The sequence below is a fragment of the Penicillium antarcticum genome (assembly GCF_028974205.1).
Source record: "Penicillium antarcticum strain IBT 31339 chromosome Unknown utg000002l_segment0_segment0, whole genome shotgun sequence".
NCBI classification, from domain to species: domain Eukaryota; kingdom Fungi; phylum Ascomycota; class Eurotiomycetes; order Eurotiales; family Aspergillaceae; genus Penicillium; species Penicillium antarcticum.
Window position 1 is genome coordinate 779,986 of NW_026695300.1, and position 19,495 is coordinate 799,480.

The following is a 19,495-nucleotide window of genomic DNA, read 5'->3' on the forward strand; positions in this document are numbered from 1 at the left end:
GAGGATAATCGTGGTGTATCTCAAGAAAAATTCATTCGGATGAAGGTAGCATCACTAGTAAAAGCAGGGCAAAACAAAGCCTGATAGTGCCGCGCGACAACAGACTGACACAAGTTGTTGTGTGAAACTATGGTGTGTCGTGATTTTGTGGTCATCCAAATTGTGGCGTGAAACAGAAATAAATATCACTATCTAGCTTGCTTGATTTCGTTTTTGCGGTTCTATTGACTGAGGTGCTTTTTATCTTTCGATCAATCTAGTTATATAACTAACTAACTAGTTAGTAGCAATATAATTTAGGCTACGAAAGTGTATAATAAGCACGACCTATATATGGCCTAGCGATTGGTTTATAGTGAAGATTATTCTAGTGCTTTCGGCCGTGAATCTCACCACTAGAAAAGTCTTCTATAGATCCCAAGTTTCTAGAAGTACAATAGATCCAGAGGAATCTTTCATAGATATAAGCTAGTCGAGAGCCGGAATGCTAGAAAAGGGAAGGGAGAGTTTTATAGAAGAACCTAGAGCCATTTTTACAACATAACCTACATCGAAATCCTCCTAGCTAATGTTTGTAGCCTTCAAAGTAGAGAAACGATAGCTAGGCTATCTATTGAGACCTTCTGAATTGCACCGGAATAAACAAACAAAGAATCATCCCTAAAGCCTAAAGCCACAAATCACTGAGCTCGTAATGCTTTGATCGATGTGGCGTATGTTTGATAGTGGACTCCTTCGTTTTGCCTAGTCGTCCGTTGCCCCTCTGCTGCCCCCTAGGCTGCTCTTCTGAGCGCCCCCTTTTTCGAGATGACCAGATTCTAGATCTGCCGCCTATGCTGCTTCCCTCGTCAATCTTGACTGTGTCTCAAAGGCGTGTAGGTAGCTTGTAGCTACAACAGTGGCCATAGGTCCTTTCACTTTCCCACGTTTATGTGATCTGAATGGCTCACCCGAGGCATTTGAAATGAGCAAAAAAGAGGTGAGAAAAGAGGCGAGTAGAGAGTACAAAGTAAGGCAAAAACAATATACTCCTTTAGAAGCTTTCGTGGACTATCCAATGCTCTATTATTTTCACTTTGTACAATAACTATATATTGAATACTGATCTTGATGATGGACATGAAACACATAAATTCTTTTTGATATCTCTAAGAAAGAACTCAACGGCGACGACCAGCTCCTCCCGCGTTCTCAGTGCGATCAGACATGCTGACAACCTCACCAATGCCTGCAGCCTCTTGCTCATCCTCCAGAGCCATGATCTCTTCTCTGCTATCCCACCATTTCTCTTCGGCCATAGAGAACGCTGCCTTGCGCAGTTCCTTGATCGTCTTCTCGCTGGCCTGATCTCTCTCCTTGGCGATTTCCATCATGATATTCTGCCAATCTTCAGATGTACGACTGAAGAATTCGCGCAAGCTCTCGAATGGACGAGGCAGAGGTCTGCTGTCATTGACATTGGGCTCTTCTGACTCCTCAACCTCGAGCTGCTCCAGGTCCTTAGTGACAGATGCGGCCGCATCTTCTGGAGCAGGCGAAGCATCAAGAGACATTTCGTCGGCCTTTTCTTCATCTTCATCCATTTCTTCGTCGTCCTCTTCATCATCCATGTCTTCGTCACTGTCTTCCTCCTTCAACAAGTTCCAGTTCTCTGGCTCCCTGTAGAAGATCTCCTTGACACCATCCAGCTTGACCAGGTCAATGGAATACATGTCATCGAAGGTGAACTCCCGGTCACCCTTTTCGAATGTACCACCAAAAATGAAGAGCGTATCATCTTGCACAGCCAACTGAGCGTTGAAACGCCTATGTGGCATTTCAAAGCGAACAACTGAAGGCTTGGACGGTTCAACAGGCTCTTCAGGCTGAGGGGTAGACAATTCCTCGTCCTCGTCATCATCACCCCGAACTCCAACCTTAGCCTCCAAAGCCTTAAGATTTGCCAAAAGCTCCTCCTCATCAGCCTTACCCCTGTTCTTAGTCTTGGCAGCCTGGTTCGCCTGCTGCTTCTTGCCAGGTGCGCGAGGACGGCGCAGACTGAGAGGGAAGAAACGGTTTCGGTCGGTGTTCCATGCGAAGAGGGTATCAAAGAATTCGGAATCAATACCCTCCTCGGTCAATTCCACATCGTGCACACCACCGAACATGATACCACGGCCCTTGTGGTATGCCATGGTGGTACCAACACGCGGCGGGTTGGGCGTGTTAGCGGGCTTCTTTCGTCGCTCCCATCTAATTGCGGGGCCTGTTGATGCTGGTGCCTCCGGTGCGGGCGGTGTGACTCTCAAAAACCAGGTATCCTGGTGGACCATAGGCCGGAGAGCCATCTTCTGAGGACCCTTACCTTGCTTGCCACCACCTCCTGCTGATGCTTTCACACGGGAGTAACCGCCATAGAGAACGGCTCCGGTTTCATGTGGTAGCAGTGAGAATGATGAGCGTGGGTCTGGCTTTTGGGAAGTGGTCAATGTAGGGTTGGACCAGGTGTACTGCTGGCAATCATAGATCCACAGATCCTGCAGGTACTTGGTCTGTTGGGAAGTATCCTGGAATCCACCGAACAAAATGATATAATTCTAATGGAGTATTAGTTAAGTATTGCATTCGGGACTCTGGTTGGTTCATACCTTGAAATAGGTCATGCGGTGACCACTCCTAGCAGGGGGACCTTTGCCCTTGGTCTCGAGACGAGTCCATTCTCTGGTGGCAGTGTCCAGATGCCAGAAATCATTGTAGTGGTAGAAAGTACCCTGTTTAGGGGACGAGAACTCTCCTGTTTCAAGTCAGATTACAGACAACATCTTCCGATATATTGGGGGAAGCATACCTCCGAACATATAGATACCTCCGGTGTTTCCACCACGACACCATGCATGTCCACTGCGAGGAAGGGGGCTGTTGGGACTATTCACCTCCCTCCACTCGCCACGATCAATCAAATAGACGAAAAGGTTGTTAAAGAATGAGGCATGCGTGCCGTCGAAGAATTCTCCACCAAAAAGCATAATCTCATTCCGGTTAGACGGCGATGCCAGCACCGTTGAAGAAGACCGAGGAACAGGAGGCTCAGAGGTAACTTCTGTGACCTTCAAGAACTTGGCTTGTTCCTCGGCGTACTGGGCCAGAATGGCATCAAGATCAGCGTCTTCGGCATCGCTGTCTGCATCTTTGCCCTTGGCCTTGGATCTCTTTTCCTTCTTGTCGCCTTTCTTTGTTTGCTTGGCAGCAACGCGCGCCTTGTGCTCGGCGGACTTCTTGTCCTTTTTGCCCATGTTGGATGTACAAACGCCGTGAAAATTCGCCGTGGGGCAGAAATTATGCCCTTTTCCCCACACTGAATCCCCCCCCCCCCTCCGATCTATATGAGTTGGGGGCAACTGTAGTTGTATACACTTAGTTGAATACTGTAAACATAGTAGTTAATCAATATAATTCTATAGTCTATTTATCGCGTTTTTATTTTCCACAGTCCATCGTTACACCTGGTCGATCAATCTGCCTGACCGCTCACGTGCCGACGCGTCTATGGTTTCGCGATTGCTGAACTCGAAAAACATCATTGACGGCGATGAGAGTAACACGCCCCCATGACGAAGAATAACTTGGCCGTTCATCTCAAATGGCTGTTTAAGCAAGCTCCACCTAAATGTCCTGCTTTTGTCTGCTTGCCTGAACGCAACGCATCGCAATCGGCTCTCCCCGCAGAAGAAGCGACGACCCTCCATGATATTCCGGAATATGTGGACAGCGACGCGGACGAAGAAATGGCCAGACTTCTTTTCGCTCCCCAATCCGCGAGCAAGCCTCGAATGCTGAGTCGCCCCGACACGACCTCTGCGAATACGCCGTCAACGAAGCGGCGCACTTCGCCGAAGCCAAGTGCTCGAGGTGCGTGAGCGAATATGGGCATTGATTGGGATCATCTATGCTGATAGGAAATCTCTTTTGGGCAGATACTTTACGCGAGCCTCCGGCGTCGTCACACAAGACTCCTCGGCCGAAGCCCGATCCGCTACGATCAGATAATTTCGGCAGCTCTAAGCACAACGCCATCGAGGCTATTGATTTGACAGGAGGGCTTGACCAGTCGATCTTGTCTTCGGGAACATCAGGGACCATCCGTTTTGGAGAGCCGCGCGGGTTATGGACGGAGGAAGTTACACCACGCGAAAAACGCGGCAAGAAGCGCAAGAGCGACGAGTATACATCTGATCTTCTGTCTCCATCGAAACATGCGACGAAAGTGCGAAGTCGCTCGAAAGCTGCTCGGCCTCCCGCCGCTAGAGAAGAGACAGTCCCGGAACACCACAAAACGTCACGCCAGACAGCCCAGACAATCCCTCCCAGCGCGGCGAAACGATCCGAATATCATTCCCCGGTCGCCCCACGAACCCAGCGAAAGCAGGTTATTGCAGATTCGGACGACGATGAGGACCTGTTTGACGACTGGCTCGGTGATGATACTCATGTTGATGATATGGTACTAGATACCGAGGAGTCACTGTACCCGATACTTCCTGAAATAAGCCCAGCTGGCGATGAGAAAAAGAGTGACCTCTGGAATTCGCGCTCCGAATACACTCCTAAAGCACCGGTACTACCTACACAACCTTCGAATCGAACGAGACAAAAGACGCCCTCACAAGATCCTACTCCCTCAACGCCGTGGTCAAAGCCAGCTAACTCACAAGAGAAGGATCCGGGGCTTCTGAAGACCTTGTCTCTCGGATATAATTCTTTTCCGCGGGCAATCTCCAAGTTAAGGGCCACCCTACAAAAGAACTCGGAAATTGTATACCAGCAGGTCATGGAAGGTCAAATAGACCAAGAACTTGTCGCCGAGAACAAGAATATTGTTGCTCAAGTCGGGATAATTGAAGAGCTTCAGAAACACCAAGCCGCGCACAAGTCTTGCATTTCTCGCAGGCAGACTTTGAAAAAGAACCTGATACAAGCAATTTCCCAAGGTCAAGATCCAACCACCATGCCCGAAGAGCTTGCGCAAAGTCGAGCGGTCGAGACTGAGTTGGAACAAATCGAAACCAAAATTTCTGAGTTGCTTCCCCAGGCCAAGATTCTCGAGCTGGTGGAAGACTGCCCTCCTGAATCATCCCCTGTGAACCTCGCCGAATCATCGTATGAAACCCGCACAGCAACACAGGAGCCATCCTTTTTTTCACGCACCACTGCTCCCCAAGAAATTCAACCAAGCCGTCATGTGCCTGTCATGAGCCCTAAAAGGGCGCAAGAGACACAGCGGCATAATTTCAACGAACAATCTGTCACCCGAAACATGGGATCTCCACCGCTTACTTCAATGGACTTTGATGATTTTGATTGGAATGCCAGCGACGATGAGTTGCTAGAGGTGACAGGGAGCTTTGATCAAGGTAACCAAAGTTCTATACCAGATAAAGCAAGCCAGAACCGCAAGGTGTTCGCAGAGACATCCGGAAACACCCAGAAGGCACCCGTTCCAAAGAAGTCACCTGGTCGTAGCGCCTTCTGGTCGAATCATGCCTGGTCTCACGAGGTGAGAACCGTTCTCAAAGATCGATTTCACCTTCGCGGGTTCCGACCAAATCAGCTGGAGGCCATTGATGCAACACTTGCCGGAAAAGACACATTCGTTCTCATGCCCACTGGTGGAGGAAAATCTTTGTGCTATCAATTGCCTTCAATTGTAACAGGCGGCCACACTCGGGGTGTGACCATCGTGGTATCCCCCTTGCTGAGCCTGATGGAGGACCAGGTGTCACACTTGCACAAATTGAACATCAAAGCCTTCATGATGAACGGTGACACTGACAAAGAACTTCGCTCGTGGATTCTAAGCCAACTCTCCCATACCGGTGGGGAAGAAGTGGAGGTGTTGTACATCACCCCTGAAATGATCAACAAAAACCAAACTTTGGTCAGTGCCCTGGAGAAGCTCAACCAGAGAAAAAGACTAGCACGGCTTGTCATTGATGAGGCTCACTGTGTAAGTCAATGGGGACATGATTTCCGCCCTGACTACAAAGAGCTGGGAGAAGTCCGAAACAGACTGCCTGGCGTACCTCTCATGGCTCTCACAGCCACAGCCACAGAAAACGTGAAAGTGGACGTCATGCATAACCTCAAAATGTCCGGATGTGAGGTGTTTTTGCAGAGTTTCAACCGTCCCAACCTCACCTACGAAGTGCGGGCAAAAGGAAAGAATGATGAAGTGTTGGCAAGTATGGCAGAAACCATCACAAGTTCCTACCGAAACCAGTGTGGAATTATCTATTGCCTCTCTCGAGCAACCTGTGAGAAAGTTGCAGAAGATCTACGAGACAAGTATCGTCTCAGAGCGGCTCATTATCACGCCAAATTGACACCACCACAGAAATCGAAGGTGCAGTCTCAGTGGCAGGCGGGTCAACTGCACATAATCGTAGCAACAATTGCCTTTGGAATGGGAATCGACAAGCCCGATGTACGGTTCGTCATGCACCACAGCATCCCAAAGAGTCTCGAAGGATACTATCAAGAGACTGGCCGTGCCGGTCGAGATGGCAAGCGTTCTGGCTGTTTCCTCTACTATGGCTACAGAGATACCGCAACCTTGAAGCGCATGATTGACTCGGGAGATGGCAGCTATCAACAAAAGGCACGCCAGAAGCAGATGTTGCGGAACGTTGTCCAATTCTGTGAGAACCGCAGCGATTGCAGACGTGTGCAAGTCCTCGCATATTTCAATGAGTACTTCCGCCGAGACGATTGCAACAACACATGTGATAACTGCAAGTCTGATCTGGTGTTTGAAGTCCATGACTTCTCTGAGCAGGCCTCATGGGCTATCAAGATTGTGCGACACCTACAGATGGAGAAAGCGAAGGTGACTGTTCTCTACTGTGTAGACATACTTCGCGGAGCTTGCAAATCAGCGAAAGATCCATCACACCGCAAAATGGCAGGCTATGGAAAAGGCGCAAACCTGGACAGAGGGGAAGCTGAACGGCTATTTTATCGGTTACTAGGCGAGGACGCACTGGCTGAAGACAACGTCATCAACAAAAAGGACTTCGCAGTTCAGTACATCATTCTCGGTCGTCGTGCGGCCGAGTATGAGTCTGGCAAGCGGCGAATGGAACTAGAAGTTCGGGCTTCTCCGAACAGCAAAGCAGCCAAAGCCAAGACCAAAAGCAAGATGGCTGCTGCTGGCAAGAAATCAAATCCTGGTACCCAGGGTGCTCCTCATTCCACCATGGTCTCATCGCCTGTGATTGCCGCTCAAGATCGGCGCATGGAGCGCTTCCAATACACGGGCGCCCCAGTTCGCCCTCCGGCTTTTGATGACAGCGACGACGGATTTGAACCAATTCGAACTAACAGCCAGCCTCGTCGTGCGAATACACACCAGTCGGGTCCTCCGATTACCTGCGATCAACGGTTGGAGAGCCTTGATCACCTGCACCGTGCAGTCGTGGAAGGCTTCGAGGTGAATGCCAAAGAATATCTCCAAAAGGTGAGTTTCTACTGCTCCTATCAATGCGCCGTTGTGAAGCTGACTTTGTCTAGCTCGTTGTGGAGAAGAACCTCCGTTCCCAGCCGTTCTCTGATCAGATGTTGCGTGAGATGGGAATCTCATTCCCTCAAGGTAAGTATCAATCTTCAAGGCTACAGGAGCCACAAAGCTCACATTACAATAGATCTTGATGAGCTTGCTAGAATCCCGAATATCGACCATGACAAAGTGAAGCGCTATGGCCGAGGGATTCTCAAGCTCGTTGGACACGCAAAGCGGCGATATGATGAAATGACACAAGAGGCAGAGACCGACGGCGTTGTCCCAGACCCCAACCACCACAATGTCATCAATCTCAGTAGCAGCGACGAGTACAGCGACGATGACCTATTCGTGGATGATGTGAACGGCTTCGCACTAGACAATCCTGTTCAGCCCGCACCTGCCAATACCACCGAAAACATCACAAGCCGCTACTTCCCACCTCCATCTCCGGGCTTCGACTCTGGTGACGACTACGATGCCGGTCCTTCAGCTTCTGGCTCTAAAGGCCGCAAACGCGCGCCTGGCAAACGAGCACCGCGACGAAAGTACGGCTCGACTGGCAGCTTCAAGGGGAAAGGCTCGCGATCAAAAACGAAGTCAGGAGACCGTCCTCCGAGCCAGTCTGGATCACGAAAAAATGCGAGAGCCAAAACACCCAAGTCTACGATTGGAATGATGCCTATTTGATTTTTTTCTTTATTTTTTTTTTCTTTGTTCGGAATGTTCATGATTATTTGGGCGTTTACGCATAAAGCATCGCTAGGTGTTTTTCTTCATGTTTTATGATACGTCGGTGCATGGCACAGACTTGACTTGTAGATTCATATAAGGCACTATTACAACGGACTAGGATATAAGATACACCTTAATAACACCAGTTGTCACTAAATTTGCCCCCTCAGTTTCCTAGCGAGCGACCAAAATCAATCAATCGAAGTCGTCGTGCATCTCGAGGGTGGAACTGAGCAACCTTGGCTCTAACAAGGAACCTCGAAGATGCCGAGTCACGCTTGAGATTGATATATGAAGCATTGGCTTCCAATAAATCATCAAGAAGCTGATGAATTTCCTTCGCGGCAGCTTCCCTCTTATTCCGAGACGTCTCATCTCCATTGCGTTGCAGGAACTGATCAATCCGCTTTTGCGATCCATCCTCCTCAACAGGCTGCTTCTGTTTCTTAGGCTTGCCATGCGCCGTATACCCAGCCTTGAGCGTAGCATCCGACACCTCAAGCTCATCACCAACAGTCGGTCCACCCAAATCCTCAGCAGCAAGCATCGGAGCAAGGGTATCATCTATAAACTTATCCAGGTCAACCTTCAGACGCGCAGACGTACGGTCAAGCTCTTTATTCTGACTCTTCTGCTGGACAACCTGCTCACGCGCAACCTGGGACGGAGTCTGGTCGCTTTTCCTTGCGTGCGCATTGCGGATGATCTGAATGCGCTCTCGGAGCCCACTAGCGATTGCTTGAGAATCGCGGAGATTGGCGTCTTCTACTCGGAGACGATCTCGATCTGTGGATAGCTGTTCGGCCGTCATCTTGACTGAAGTCTTATTGTCCTTGATGAGCCGCGCTGTTTCTTCCAGCGCGAGAAGCGAGGGCAACACTGAGTCTGTTGCTGGAAGCTCATGGTCAGACTTGAGGACCGATTCGTATGCTTTTTTGGCCCGTCGGGCTTGCGAAATGCGAGCCCATGTATCAGTCCCCGGTTCGGGGAGTTCAGTGGAATTGAGCTCGCGTAGCTAGAGTCATGATTAGCTGGGATATTCTCGATATCAAAGCCTTGAAAATGTACCTTGTTCAGATCGTTTTCCTGGCGTTTGACTTGCTCTTGAAGAGCTTTCAGGGTTGTGTCCAGCCGTCTTGTGTAGGCATGTAAGGAAGTGTCACTCAGAGGCTCGCGTGCAAACTCGCGCTCAGCTACTTGGCCGTTCACTGCGAATCTCTCGATCTTCTGCACGGTTTGGTCGGAGATTTCCATATTTTGATTGGCGGGGTGATATATGTTCCAAAAGACGTAGAAAAGCCGAGCAGTATCAAAGAAGCCCCCAAGTACACGTTTGCCTGTATTGTTTGCGCAGAGTAAACAGATGGCAACACGATGTTGCACACCCCATGATCGCTCTCACGTGACCGAGCTGTTCCCTCGACTTCCCACTCGTCACCTCACCTCACCCTTAACCATCTCCCATCTCCTCCCGTCAGCAATTCCCCGTGGATTTAACTTATTTAAGTCATTGTCAGCTTTTCATCGACAAAGCTACTCCCAGAGTAGCCCCTTGACTTCAGATTCGGACGTTATCGGTGGTACAACAGGCAACGGTTTCTGGCCCTTGATATTATTTCTCTTGCCTTGTTTCATATTTCCCATCGCATCCATTTCAGGCCCCCTTTTCCACCTTCCTCGCTACCATACCCTTTTCGAGCATCTCGGCACACTCCGTGAAGCTTCCCCGGTTGAAACTGCAAAGCCCTCTCATCACCGCTTGAGCCTGCACTTCCTCCGTCATTTCGGCACTCCCTCAACTTCCACCTCCTCCACAACCTCCCAATCTTCTTTCAAAAGCACCAGTCTCCCCTTCCGATCGCCAGCACCAGCACCTTTCGTGGGAACCCCTGGTGTACATAGTCGATCATAAAAGAAGAAAGCACATTTCATTCTTGACACCTTTTCGAACATTCACTCGTAAGTGAAGAAAACAGCAGCACAGGCTATCCAAAATGTCCGCTTCTCCCTCCAACCTGCAATCGACCAAGCGTCCTCTTGAGGACCCGTCGTCCCCTTCCGGCCCCAATGACCAGCCCGAGGCCAAGCGCCCAGCTCTCGACAAAGTAGTCAAGGACGAGGCTGAGGCCGAGACCGATGTATCGAGTGCCCAGATTCCTGACGTCGATGCCGCCAAGGATGTTCAAGGAGACACAGTCGTCCCCGATGCTCCCAATGGCAAGGGACTTCCTGCAGATACCCAGCCCATCCAATCAACAGCTTCCCAGGGTGACCGAGCCGGCGCTGATCAGCAGCCCCAGGACGAGTCGAGCTGGGTTCACATCCGTGCTGTGATCTCTAGCCCCGAGGCCGCCACTGTTATTGGAAAGGGAGGTGAGAATGTGTCTCAAATTCGTCGTCTGTCAGGTGCCAAGTGCACTGTCAGCGACTACTCTCGGGGTGCCGTGGAGCGTATTCTGACCGTCAGCGGCCCCCAAGATGCTACTGCTAAGGTGAGTTTCCTTCCAACCAAGTATGGAATATTTGGTTGCTAATTTTATCCCCTAGGCATTTGGTTTAATCATTCGTACCCTCAACAATGAACCCCTTGAGGCTCCTTCCACTGCCCAATCCAAGACGTACCCCCTGCGTTTGCTAATTCCCCACATTCTCATCGGCTCCATCATCGGAAAGGGTGGCAGCCGTATCCGTGAAATCCAGGAGGCCTCCGGTGCCCGTCTGAACGCCTCCGACGCCTGTCTTCCTCTGTCCACCGAGCGTTCCCTCGTCATCCTCGGTGTTGCCGACGCCGTGCACATCGCTACTTACTACGTCGCTGTTACACTCGTTGAGCAGCTTTCCGAGCGTTACGGCGGTCCCGCAGCTTCTGCCTACGCCACTCGCAGCGGTGGCCCTGCCGGTGCTGTCCCCGGTGGCATGCAGGTCGTGCCTTATGTTCCTCAGCCCGCCGGCGGCCAATACGGACACCCCGATACTTTCAAGCGTCATCACCCTCACCCTCACCCTAACCGCGCCGGTGGCGGTGCTTACGGTGTTCCTTATCTGCACGGCCAGCCCACTCCCGCTCCGGTTGCTCAGCCTCCCATGCACTTCGGCGCTGCTCCCCAAACCCCCTACGGTGGTGCTGGACCCCACCAGCCAGCTGCCCCATACGTTGCCGGTCCCCAGCCAACCCCTGCTGCCCGTGGTCCCCCTACTGCCCCCGCTCCCGTTGGCGGTGCCATGCCCGGCCAGCCACTGACTCAACAGATTTTCATTCCCAATGACATGGTTGGTGCCATTATCGGAAAGGGAGGCGCCAAGATCAACGAGATCCGTCACCTCAGTGGCAGCGTTATCAAGATCAACGAGCCCCAGGAAAGCAGCAACGAGCGTCTCGTCACCATCACAGGCACTGCAGAGTGCAACCAGATGGCCCTTTACATGCTGTATTCCCGACTTGGTTCGTTGCCCCTCTACTCCCACCCTGATCTCTCTTTTCGTATCGCGACTCAACTAACGCTCTTTGATACAGAAAGCGAGAAACACCGGATTTAAGCAAAGTAACCCTTGCTATGCTTCCCATGAGAAATCCCATTGCGGTGTTCTGCCCAAAAGTTCACGGTGGTTTATGATAACTCTCTTTGCCTTCAGTATCTCTCGAGGCGTTTTTCCTTTACACTTTGATTTCTTGTTGTATCTTATTCCAGGGCGTGTGTGTGACCTTTCTTTGCCTTGCCTAATAACAATTCCCACAATTATCCCTTGAACCTAGTAGCCCTTTCCTTTCCATTGCCTCTCTAATTACCACCGACGTCCCATCCACGCCTCGCAACAAAATTACATACACACAGCACTCAACCACCCTAATCAACCCACAGAGCCACCCTCTGTCTCTCTTTTCTGTTTCCTTCTATCGTCTTTTCATCCAACCACTCCTCGCGATCGCCCACCAACTAAACCATCTGAAAACTAACATGTTTCATCTCCAACCCAGGAATAGGAGACAGCATCTTCTCCCTCAGAGGCCGGATGGCCTCGACAAAATTATCCGTCTCCTTCGCTCTCACGTGCGCGTCGACACTATCCCACCCAACAGCAAAGAAATGCAAAATAGCCTTTCCATCCGGACTCTTCGCATGAGGCAGCTTACCAGGTCTGTCAACATGACCCATAGCCCACGATTTCGGTCCAGCCTGCTGGGGCAACTGCTCAACCAGCGCTCTGCGAAAATTGATCATATCCGTGCTTAGCTGTCTGCTTTCTAGCACGGAGATCTCGCTCGCAACTGGGAGGGCGAACAGCTCTGTCACTGGGTTTTTGGTTAGGGTTGCTGTGCATTTGACTGGTGGGCTTAGGTCTACGTAGATTGATGTTGGGGCTTGGGTGTTCGATGGTTCGAGGAAGGGGGATAGTTGGGTTGTATTTGTTGAGCAGTGGGCGTCGTTCCAGTCTGTTTGATTTTTCAGTTGGTTGATCTTTTTGTTTGTATTGTTGTAATGATGTAGAGTTGTAGCGTGTCGAGGGTGGGTATATCATTGGTGTATAATGGGGCTTGGGGAGCCAGGTATAAAAGTCACTCAACTCGTAGAGAAGCTGGACTGAACTTACCTACGACCCAGACGATCGTGTTTGGATCTTCGACTGTGCGTCCCCAAGAGGAGCTTTGAAAGCCGCTGTGATATTTGGTCGCACGGAGGACCTCCATGAAAGCATAGCCTTCTTCATTGGACGGATCTTCGGGTTTGACCGACGGCTTGACCCGGAAGAAGATGAATTGGCAGATAGATTGAGACATGTTGGCGATACGGTTGTATTTGCACAGAATGAGAAAGGATTGTTCTACGTGGACTGATGTCACAGGAAATGATGTCATTTCTGGTTTGCTGGAAGAGGATATGCCTCAAGGTTCAGCCCTAGTGTCTCAGCAAATTCCCAACGCCTTCATGTTAAAATTAAATTCACAGATCATCAACGCCGCGCACCTTGGTCTTTTTCCCCTCGATGGCGTTCTTGAGGTTCTGCACCAAGTGCTGCCGACGAGCCGACTTAGTCTTCCAGCGGGTGGCTTCTTCTGCCGCCACGTCAAACTCGCCTGCCCCTTCCACGCTTCGGAGTCGGCTCTGTTTGGCTGAGCCCATGATGCTAGCCCGGAAATTGAGACCGCGAGTGGCGGACTCGGGGGTGTGGTACGCGCTTCCATCCAGAGAACCACGCGAGCCCGGGGTCATAGGTACTCGACCCGCGGTCTTGCGGGGGGTGGTGAATGGAGACCCTTCACGGCTGGGAGATGCCACAGTGGTAGATTCAATGCCAAGCCGGCGCATCTGTGATTCAATGACGTCCACATCGGTCCGCTTGCTCTCCGTCATGGTCATCATGGTATTGAGTGTCTTGATAACAGTCTCCACCGTAGGGCGGTTACCACTGGCTCCATTGGCTCGAGGGACATCCGCGATTTGGGCACGTAGGAGCGACACAGCCTGCTCGATGTCGGCCAGCTTGGCCTGAATATCTGTGAACGCGGTTCGGAGATCGAGTTGGAGTGTAGACTGCTCAGCGGAAAGCGGCGCTTCGAGGATGGCCCCAATATCTGTGTGCGCATCAAGGGTCTTGCGAATTCCGGCAAACTGGCTTCGCAATGTGATCACTTGCTTGGTGAGCAAGTCGCGGCATTCCTGCAGCTTCTCATCTACTCCTTGAACACGTTGAGACTCAAGCGAGCGGGAGATAGTAGCAACCATCTTGTCGAAATTTTCGATGTCCTTGAAGAATAACTTGACATCCAGAATATCGTTCGGGTGTTCACTCTGGAGGATGTAATCCCACTTGGAGTCATCGGACTCCTGCGCGGGCTGGTGATAGGCAAGGTAGGCCTTCACTGAACGGGCATTAATGCCAGCGGTGTCAACCATCGAATTGGAGTCCCGGTAGAGTAGCTCGATCTGTCCAGGGATACCTGGCTTTGCTGTCTCACCCATATAGTTCTGGTGGGGTAGGAACGGATCAAGCGTGTCGGCGGGTTCGATAGGTTGAGCGAGCTCATTACGAAGTCTCTCATCTTCGTCGTCGTCAGACAGAGCTAGCTCTTCCTCTTCCAATGCCTGGCGCTGAGCAGCAGCGTGGGCTCGTTCTTGCTCTTCGCGAGCAATATCACTGGCCTTTCTCAGGTGCCCATCACGCTGCGCAAGGTGTGTCAAAGAGGTCTTCCGAGAGTGTAGCGCACTAGTAGACTCCTTGCGGCTGTGTGGTCTCTCTGAGAACATTACTTCCTTACGGGAGCCGCCCCGAGTTGGGCTAGGTGACCGGTGAGGTTCGTGAATACTTTGAGCAGCAGGTCCGGGAGGGGGAAGAAGAGGCTGCTTTGGAATCTCACCAAAGAGCTGTCTTGGCAGCGGTCCTTTTCCGTGTCCGGGTTTGGCTATACCACTGAACAGTCCTCCGGTAAAGCTCTTTTCGGATGGAGCACCGAATGAGCTCTCCACAGATGGCTTAGGACTAGGAAACTTAGTCTCCTCGTGGGTGATCTCCTCACCACTATCACTGAAATTGGACTCATCTGCGTCAGAATCTTCATCTGGTACTGGCACCGTTTCTTCGGCGGCTTCAGTCTTGGGCTTCGAGGGAGCAAAGTCCGGTGGTAACGGCGCGTCCTCGGGACTAGCAGAAGGATCGGACTCCTTAGGTTTTCTCATGAAGTCAGGAGGAAGAGGAGCATCGTCTTCTTGGGGCGCAGACTTCTTCTTAGACATGAAGTCAGGAGGCAGTGGTGCATCAGTGGGTTCTTTGAGAGATGTGGTCTTCTTCGTGGCGTCTGGAGGAAGAGGACCATCCTCTACAGAGCTCTTTGAAACGTTCGAGGAAGCCGAGGTGTCTCCCGGAGCGTAAGTAGCCCGGCTAGTGGGGTCGGGGGGCAACGGAGCCTCGAGCTGATCTTTCTTTGGCGTCTCAGTTTTATCGGAAGGCGCTGACAAGGGACTTGTCACCTGATTCTGGGAGGAAAGGCTGCCGAATGAGAAAGAGGTCTTGTTGGTTTCACTCGAAGTCGTGGTCTTGGAAGAGTCCTTCTTGGAGCCGAATAGCGAAGTGGGAGGTGTTCCAGTGGGTTTGGGTCCACCGAAGATGGAGAATGGCTCGTTGCTTGTAGGCGGAGCCTCGTCCGATTCGTCGTCCATATCCTCACTGTCGGAGCTCCCTTCTTTCGGTGTCGACACCATCTCGTCAAAGGATCCACCAAATGAGAATGCCCCCGAAGAAGGCTTGTCTGTTTTTGGAGAGTCATTGACGGCCGAGCCATCACCTTTGAAATTGGATTTAAGCTGGAATCCACCTGGCCCAGCTCCGAAAGCAGAGGTTGTTTCGGACTTGGGCTTGTCAAAGGCTGACACCGATTTTTTGGAGAAAGAACTCTCCCCGAAAGCGGGCTTCCCGAAGGGTGACTCAGTTGGCTTGCTCGCACCGAAAGCAGGCTTGCCAAAGGGTGACTCATTTGGCTCGCTTGCACCGAAAGCGGGCTTGCCAAAGGATGACTTGCTCGCACCAAAAGCACTCGGGCCAGGCTTAGAAAATGGTGAGTCGTCTGACTTGGCCGCACCAAAAGGCGTCTGTCCAGAAGAAGCCGTTGCAAAGGGGGATTCCGTCGACTGGCTCGCACCAAAAGGATTACCTGCGGGAGGCGGCTGACTGACCGGCGGTTCACTGGATTTAGCCGTAGTGAAAGGACTTTCTCCAGAGCCAGCCTGGGCGAACGGCGACTTGCCTGGGGTCGCTGCAGCAAAGCTACTGAAGCCGCCGCCACTTCCAAACTTACTGAAGCCTCCCCCAGTGGATGCACCACTGGCACCAAATGGATTTTTGGGGGGGCTAGGAAGGCTGGGCTTTCCGAAGCCGGACTGTCCGAATTGGACGCCGGGCTGAGATGGGGTGATCGGTGCCAGTGTCGAAGTTGTTCCGAATGCTGGTGCAGGGCTTCCACTACCGAATGATGTCTTGGCAAAGGTAGTCGCACCCATTGTCGATGCACCAAGGGGCGACGGGCTACCAAAGGTAGCAGGTCCGCTAGTTGGCTGTCCGAAACCGCTTGAGCCAAAAGAGGGATGGCTAGGGGCTGGCGGTGCGAAGAAAGTTTTGCTTGCACCCGCTGGGGCTGCGTCGGGCGCTGCAGGCTGAGCCTGTGCTTGTGCCTGTGGTACCTGGCCAGCTGAAACCAGTCCGGAGTATGGGGTGTTCTGACGAATGGCTTCGGAATAGAGAAGCCACCACGATGAAAGGATTCCATCGTTGTTCAGAAGGAACAGTCCAGGAAGAGGACTTGAACTCTCGGAGATATCTGAACCTGGGAGCGGGTCCGATACAGGTTCAGTGGCTGAAAGGTTTGGTGCCAGACCAATGACCGAGGTCTCATCGACGGAGTCTTTCAAAGGGACACTGGCGCGCTTTGTATCATCCGAAACCTCAGTGGTCATAAATTGTCCGACATGGAACTTAGTTCTCTCATCGTTCGCTAGAGGCTTATCTGATCTAGTAATCAGCCCGACATCAGTGGACACAGTTGACGAAACAATCAAGACGTCCTTCAAGTCAGGCTTGTAATCTCTGATCCTTGTGATGAACTGGTACGCCGGCGCGCGCTTCAGGGTGAAGCCCATGGTCGAGCAAATCTCAGGCAATTTCTGAATCAAGAATGGCGCCTGCTTGCGTCGAGTAATGATGTAGTAAGAAGATGCTGGGTTCATTCCCATGTCATCTTCCAGGGTGTTCGGTGTGTAGACTATGAAAAAGACGTCATTTTCCAGCCATGCGACGGATGAGACTATATGATTGTGAGTAAAAGAGCACTTCGAGTGTGACAAATAGTTCACAGGCATACCATGGCATTCGCCTTCAAGGTCAGGGGGTCGGGGAATTTCATCCTTCTTCGTGCCATCTGGGGTCATCTGGTAACCAGTACCATCGGCCAATCCAGCCACAAGCTGCTTGCCTTTGTTGCTCCATGAAACACAGCTCACGCCAGACTTCAGGACCGGGCCGTTGGCTCCCTCTATCGTGGTGCCGGTCTTGACATCAGCGATAAGGAGATCACCATTAACGGTGACCAGCGCGACAAGCGCGGAACTGTGATCAGGGTTCGGCACGAGAGCGCGGAGCGACACACCATTCGTAGGGATCTGCATCCCAGGTTGCGCGTTACCCTGCGTCAGACTTGTGGTATCAAAAATTGAAATGGAAGCGCCATTCTCTGTTGCTAGAATCAAGTGCTGGTCATCGGGGCTGAATGCGATATGAGTAGGGCGCGCAGGGAGAGGGATTGTAGCATGAGGTTGGAAGGCCTTGGTCTTCTCCATGTCTTCTCCGGCAGGCGCCTCAATAGCCTTGCGGACAGCATCATTACTGCTGATTGCGAGCGCATCTGGACCAGCCCCAACAATCAAGCCTTTAGTATGCGCGACGGCCAGAAGAGAAGAGGTCGGAGCTGGAAGGGCGTCGTCGGGCCAGGCAGACGGTAGGAATCGAACGTTGGCGTCGCCTGAGACACCCTTGAAACCGACTTCCTACAGACTTGTTAGAACTGGCAAGGTCGGTAAAAGCTTCAGGATTGACGTACATCGGTAAAGACATCAGGCAGCTCAGAGCCAAGCTCCGCGCCGCCCCCAGCGGGGGTGGACGCAGCGAAGCCGAAAGACATCTTGTATTTTTCAAAGTCTGCAGAGACAGAACGAGTAGATTCACCTAGTGGTGAACTGGTCCTGAAAGCATTGGCAGAGGGAGAGGTGGGAGATGTAGGAGAGAAAGAGCGTCGGTGGAGTGATTGAGGACTCCGGTTGAAGAGGTGTAGGGTGCGCGTGAAAATCTTGAGAGCGCGACTTCTCGCAATCGAGAAGGGAAGCAAATGAAGCGAAGTAACCCCTCAGAGGTGAAGAGTGGTAAAAAGGCAGAGAAGCCAAAGTCCAGCTGAAGCCGAAAATAACGTCCGGCAAAAACACCTTTGTTCTGCCTGACGATTCAGGCCATTAGGCTGCGGGAGCTTCGTCACTCCAAACAGCTCACTTCCTCTTCCTCCCATCTTCAGCTTGCTTCCCCCCATTCTTCATTCTACCATTCACGCCTCTGCTGTATCTAAGCTCTGCTCTTTTATACGCGTTCGCTTTTCCACCCTCTACTCAGATAACCTGTTCCGCTGGTCACGCACCCAGCGTAGTTCACGATGCCGGGCTTCGATTTCTCCAACTACAACCGCAATGCGGCGCTTCACGCCAAGGGTGTTCCCCTCCCCAAGGCCACAAGCACTGGTACAACAATTGTGGGATGTGTCTATGATAAGGGCGTTGTGGTACGGTACCCCGTGATTCAAGGGATTAGGGGAGCTCTTCGATCCAGGAGCTGACATTCACCGTGATTGCAGATTGCAGCAGACACCCGAGCCACCAGCGGTCCCATTGTAGCAGACAAGGTAAGAAACAGGCAGCTTACTCCGACGATCTACTTGGACATGCTCTGACATACTCTTCTTGATAGAACTGTGAGAAACTACACTACATCGCGCCCAAGATCTGGTGTGCCGGAGCCGGTACTGCAGCCGACACCGAATTTACCACAGCCCTCATCAGCTCCAACGTCGAACTTCACTCCTTATCAACGGGCCGCGATCCCCGCGTGATCACCTGCATGACGATGCTAAAGCAACACCTGTTCCGCTACCAGGGCCACATCGGAGCTTACCTGGTTGTTGCAGGCGTTGACCCGACCGGCACTGGTCTGTACACTGTGCACGCACACGGATCCACAGACAAGCTGCCGTATGTGACGATGGGATCTGGATCTCTGGCTGCGATGTCGGTGTTCGAGTCGATGTGGCAACCCAACCTGGACCGCCAGGGCGCCATCGACATCTGTGCCGAGGCGATCAAGGCTGGTATCTTCAACGACCTGGGATCTGGAAGCAATGTCGACGTGTGTGTTATCGAGCAGGATAAGCCTACGCAGTTGCTTCGTAACTACATGACGCCCAACCAGCGTGGAGAGAAGGAGCGCAACTACCGCTTCCCTCGTGGTACGACTGCTTGGTTGAACCAAAAGGTTATCAGCAAGGAAGATATGAAGAAATATGTCACTATCGAGACTTTGTCTGGTGACGATAAGCTTGCCACTGGTGAGAGCATGGAGGTTGATAGTTAGATCTTTTTCTTGATGCACAGGCCAGTGGCCTTGGATTGATTTAATGCACGCACGGGTTCCTTCTGTCTCATT

The 19,495-nt window shown here is 51.7% G+C and overlaps 7 protein-coding genes across 7 annotated transcripts; 3 read left to right on the forward strand and 4 right to left on the reverse strand.

Annotated features, from left to right (window-relative positions):
• Positions 1-1,160: 1,160 nt before the first annotated feature.
• Positions 1,161-3,272, reverse strand: N7508_001283 (putative Kelch repeats protein; the record flags this gene model as incomplete). The annotated part of the gene is made up of 3 exons (XM_058459349.1): positions 1,161-2,576; positions 2,628-2,773; positions 2,828-3,272. The coding sequence occupies 3 exons, from the start codon at positions 3,270-3,272 to the stop codon at positions 1,161-1,163; spliced, it is 2,007 nt and encodes a 668-aa protein (XP_058322881.1).
• Positions 3,273-3,587: 315 nt separating this feature from the next.
• N7508_001284 (uncharacterized protein) lies at positions 3,588-8,224 on the forward strand (the record flags this gene model as incomplete). The annotated part of the gene is made up of 4 exons (XM_058459350.1): positions 3,588-3,888; positions 3,954-7,492; positions 7,546-7,624; positions 7,677-8,224. The coding sequence occupies 4 exons, from the start codon at positions 3,588-3,590 to the stop codon at positions 8,222-8,224; spliced, it is 4,467 nt and encodes a 1,488-aa protein (XP_058322882.1).
• Positions 8,225-8,435: 211 nt separating this feature from the next.
• Positions 8,436-9,523, reverse strand: N7508_001285 (uncharacterized protein; the record flags this gene model as incomplete). The annotated part of the gene is made up of 2 exons (XM_058459351.1): positions 8,436-9,284; positions 9,338-9,523. The coding sequence occupies 2 exons, from the start codon at positions 9,521-9,523 to the stop codon at positions 8,436-8,438; spliced, it is 1,035 nt and encodes a 344-aa protein (XP_058322883.1).
• Positions 9,524-10,263: 740 nt separating this feature from the next.
• Positions 10,264-11,806, forward strand: N7508_001286 (telomere maintenance protein PBP2; the record flags this gene model as incomplete). Its single annotated transcript, XM_058459352.1, has 2 exons — positions 10,264-10,761; positions 10,817-11,806. The coding sequence occupies 2 exons, from the start codon at positions 10,264-10,266 to the stop codon at positions 11,804-11,806; spliced, it is 1,488 nt and encodes a 495-aa protein (XP_058322884.1).
• A 398-nt stretch (positions 11,807-12,204) lies between these two features.
• Positions 12,205-13,046, reverse strand: N7508_001287 (uncharacterized protein; the record flags this gene model as incomplete). The annotated part of the gene is made up of 2 exons (XM_058459353.1): positions 12,205-12,701; positions 12,860-13,046. 2 exons carry the CDS (start codon positions 13,044-13,046, stop codon positions 12,205-12,207), a joined length of 684 nt encoding a protein of 227 aa, XP_058322885.1.
• A 163-nt stretch (positions 13,047-13,209) lies between these two features.
• Positions 13,210-17,933, reverse strand: N7508_001288 (FG-nucleoporin NUP159; the record flags this gene model as incomplete). Its single annotated transcript, XM_058459354.1, has 3 exons — positions 13,210-17,060; positions 17,118-17,799; positions 17,853-17,933. 3 exons carry the CDS (start codon positions 17,931-17,933, stop codon positions 13,210-13,212), a joined length of 4,614 nt encoding a protein of 1,537 aa, XP_058322886.1.
• Positions 17,934-18,452: 519 nt separating this feature from the next.
• Positions 18,453-19,423, forward strand: pup1 (proteasome core particle subunit beta 2; the record flags this gene model as incomplete). The annotated part of the gene is made up of 3 exons (XM_058459355.1): positions 18,453-18,578; positions 18,651-18,698; positions 18,764-19,423. The coding sequence occupies 3 exons, from the start codon at positions 18,453-18,455 to the stop codon at positions 19,421-19,423; spliced, it is 834 nt and encodes a 277-aa protein (XP_058322887.1).
• Positions 19,424-19,495: the final 72 nt, after the last annotated feature.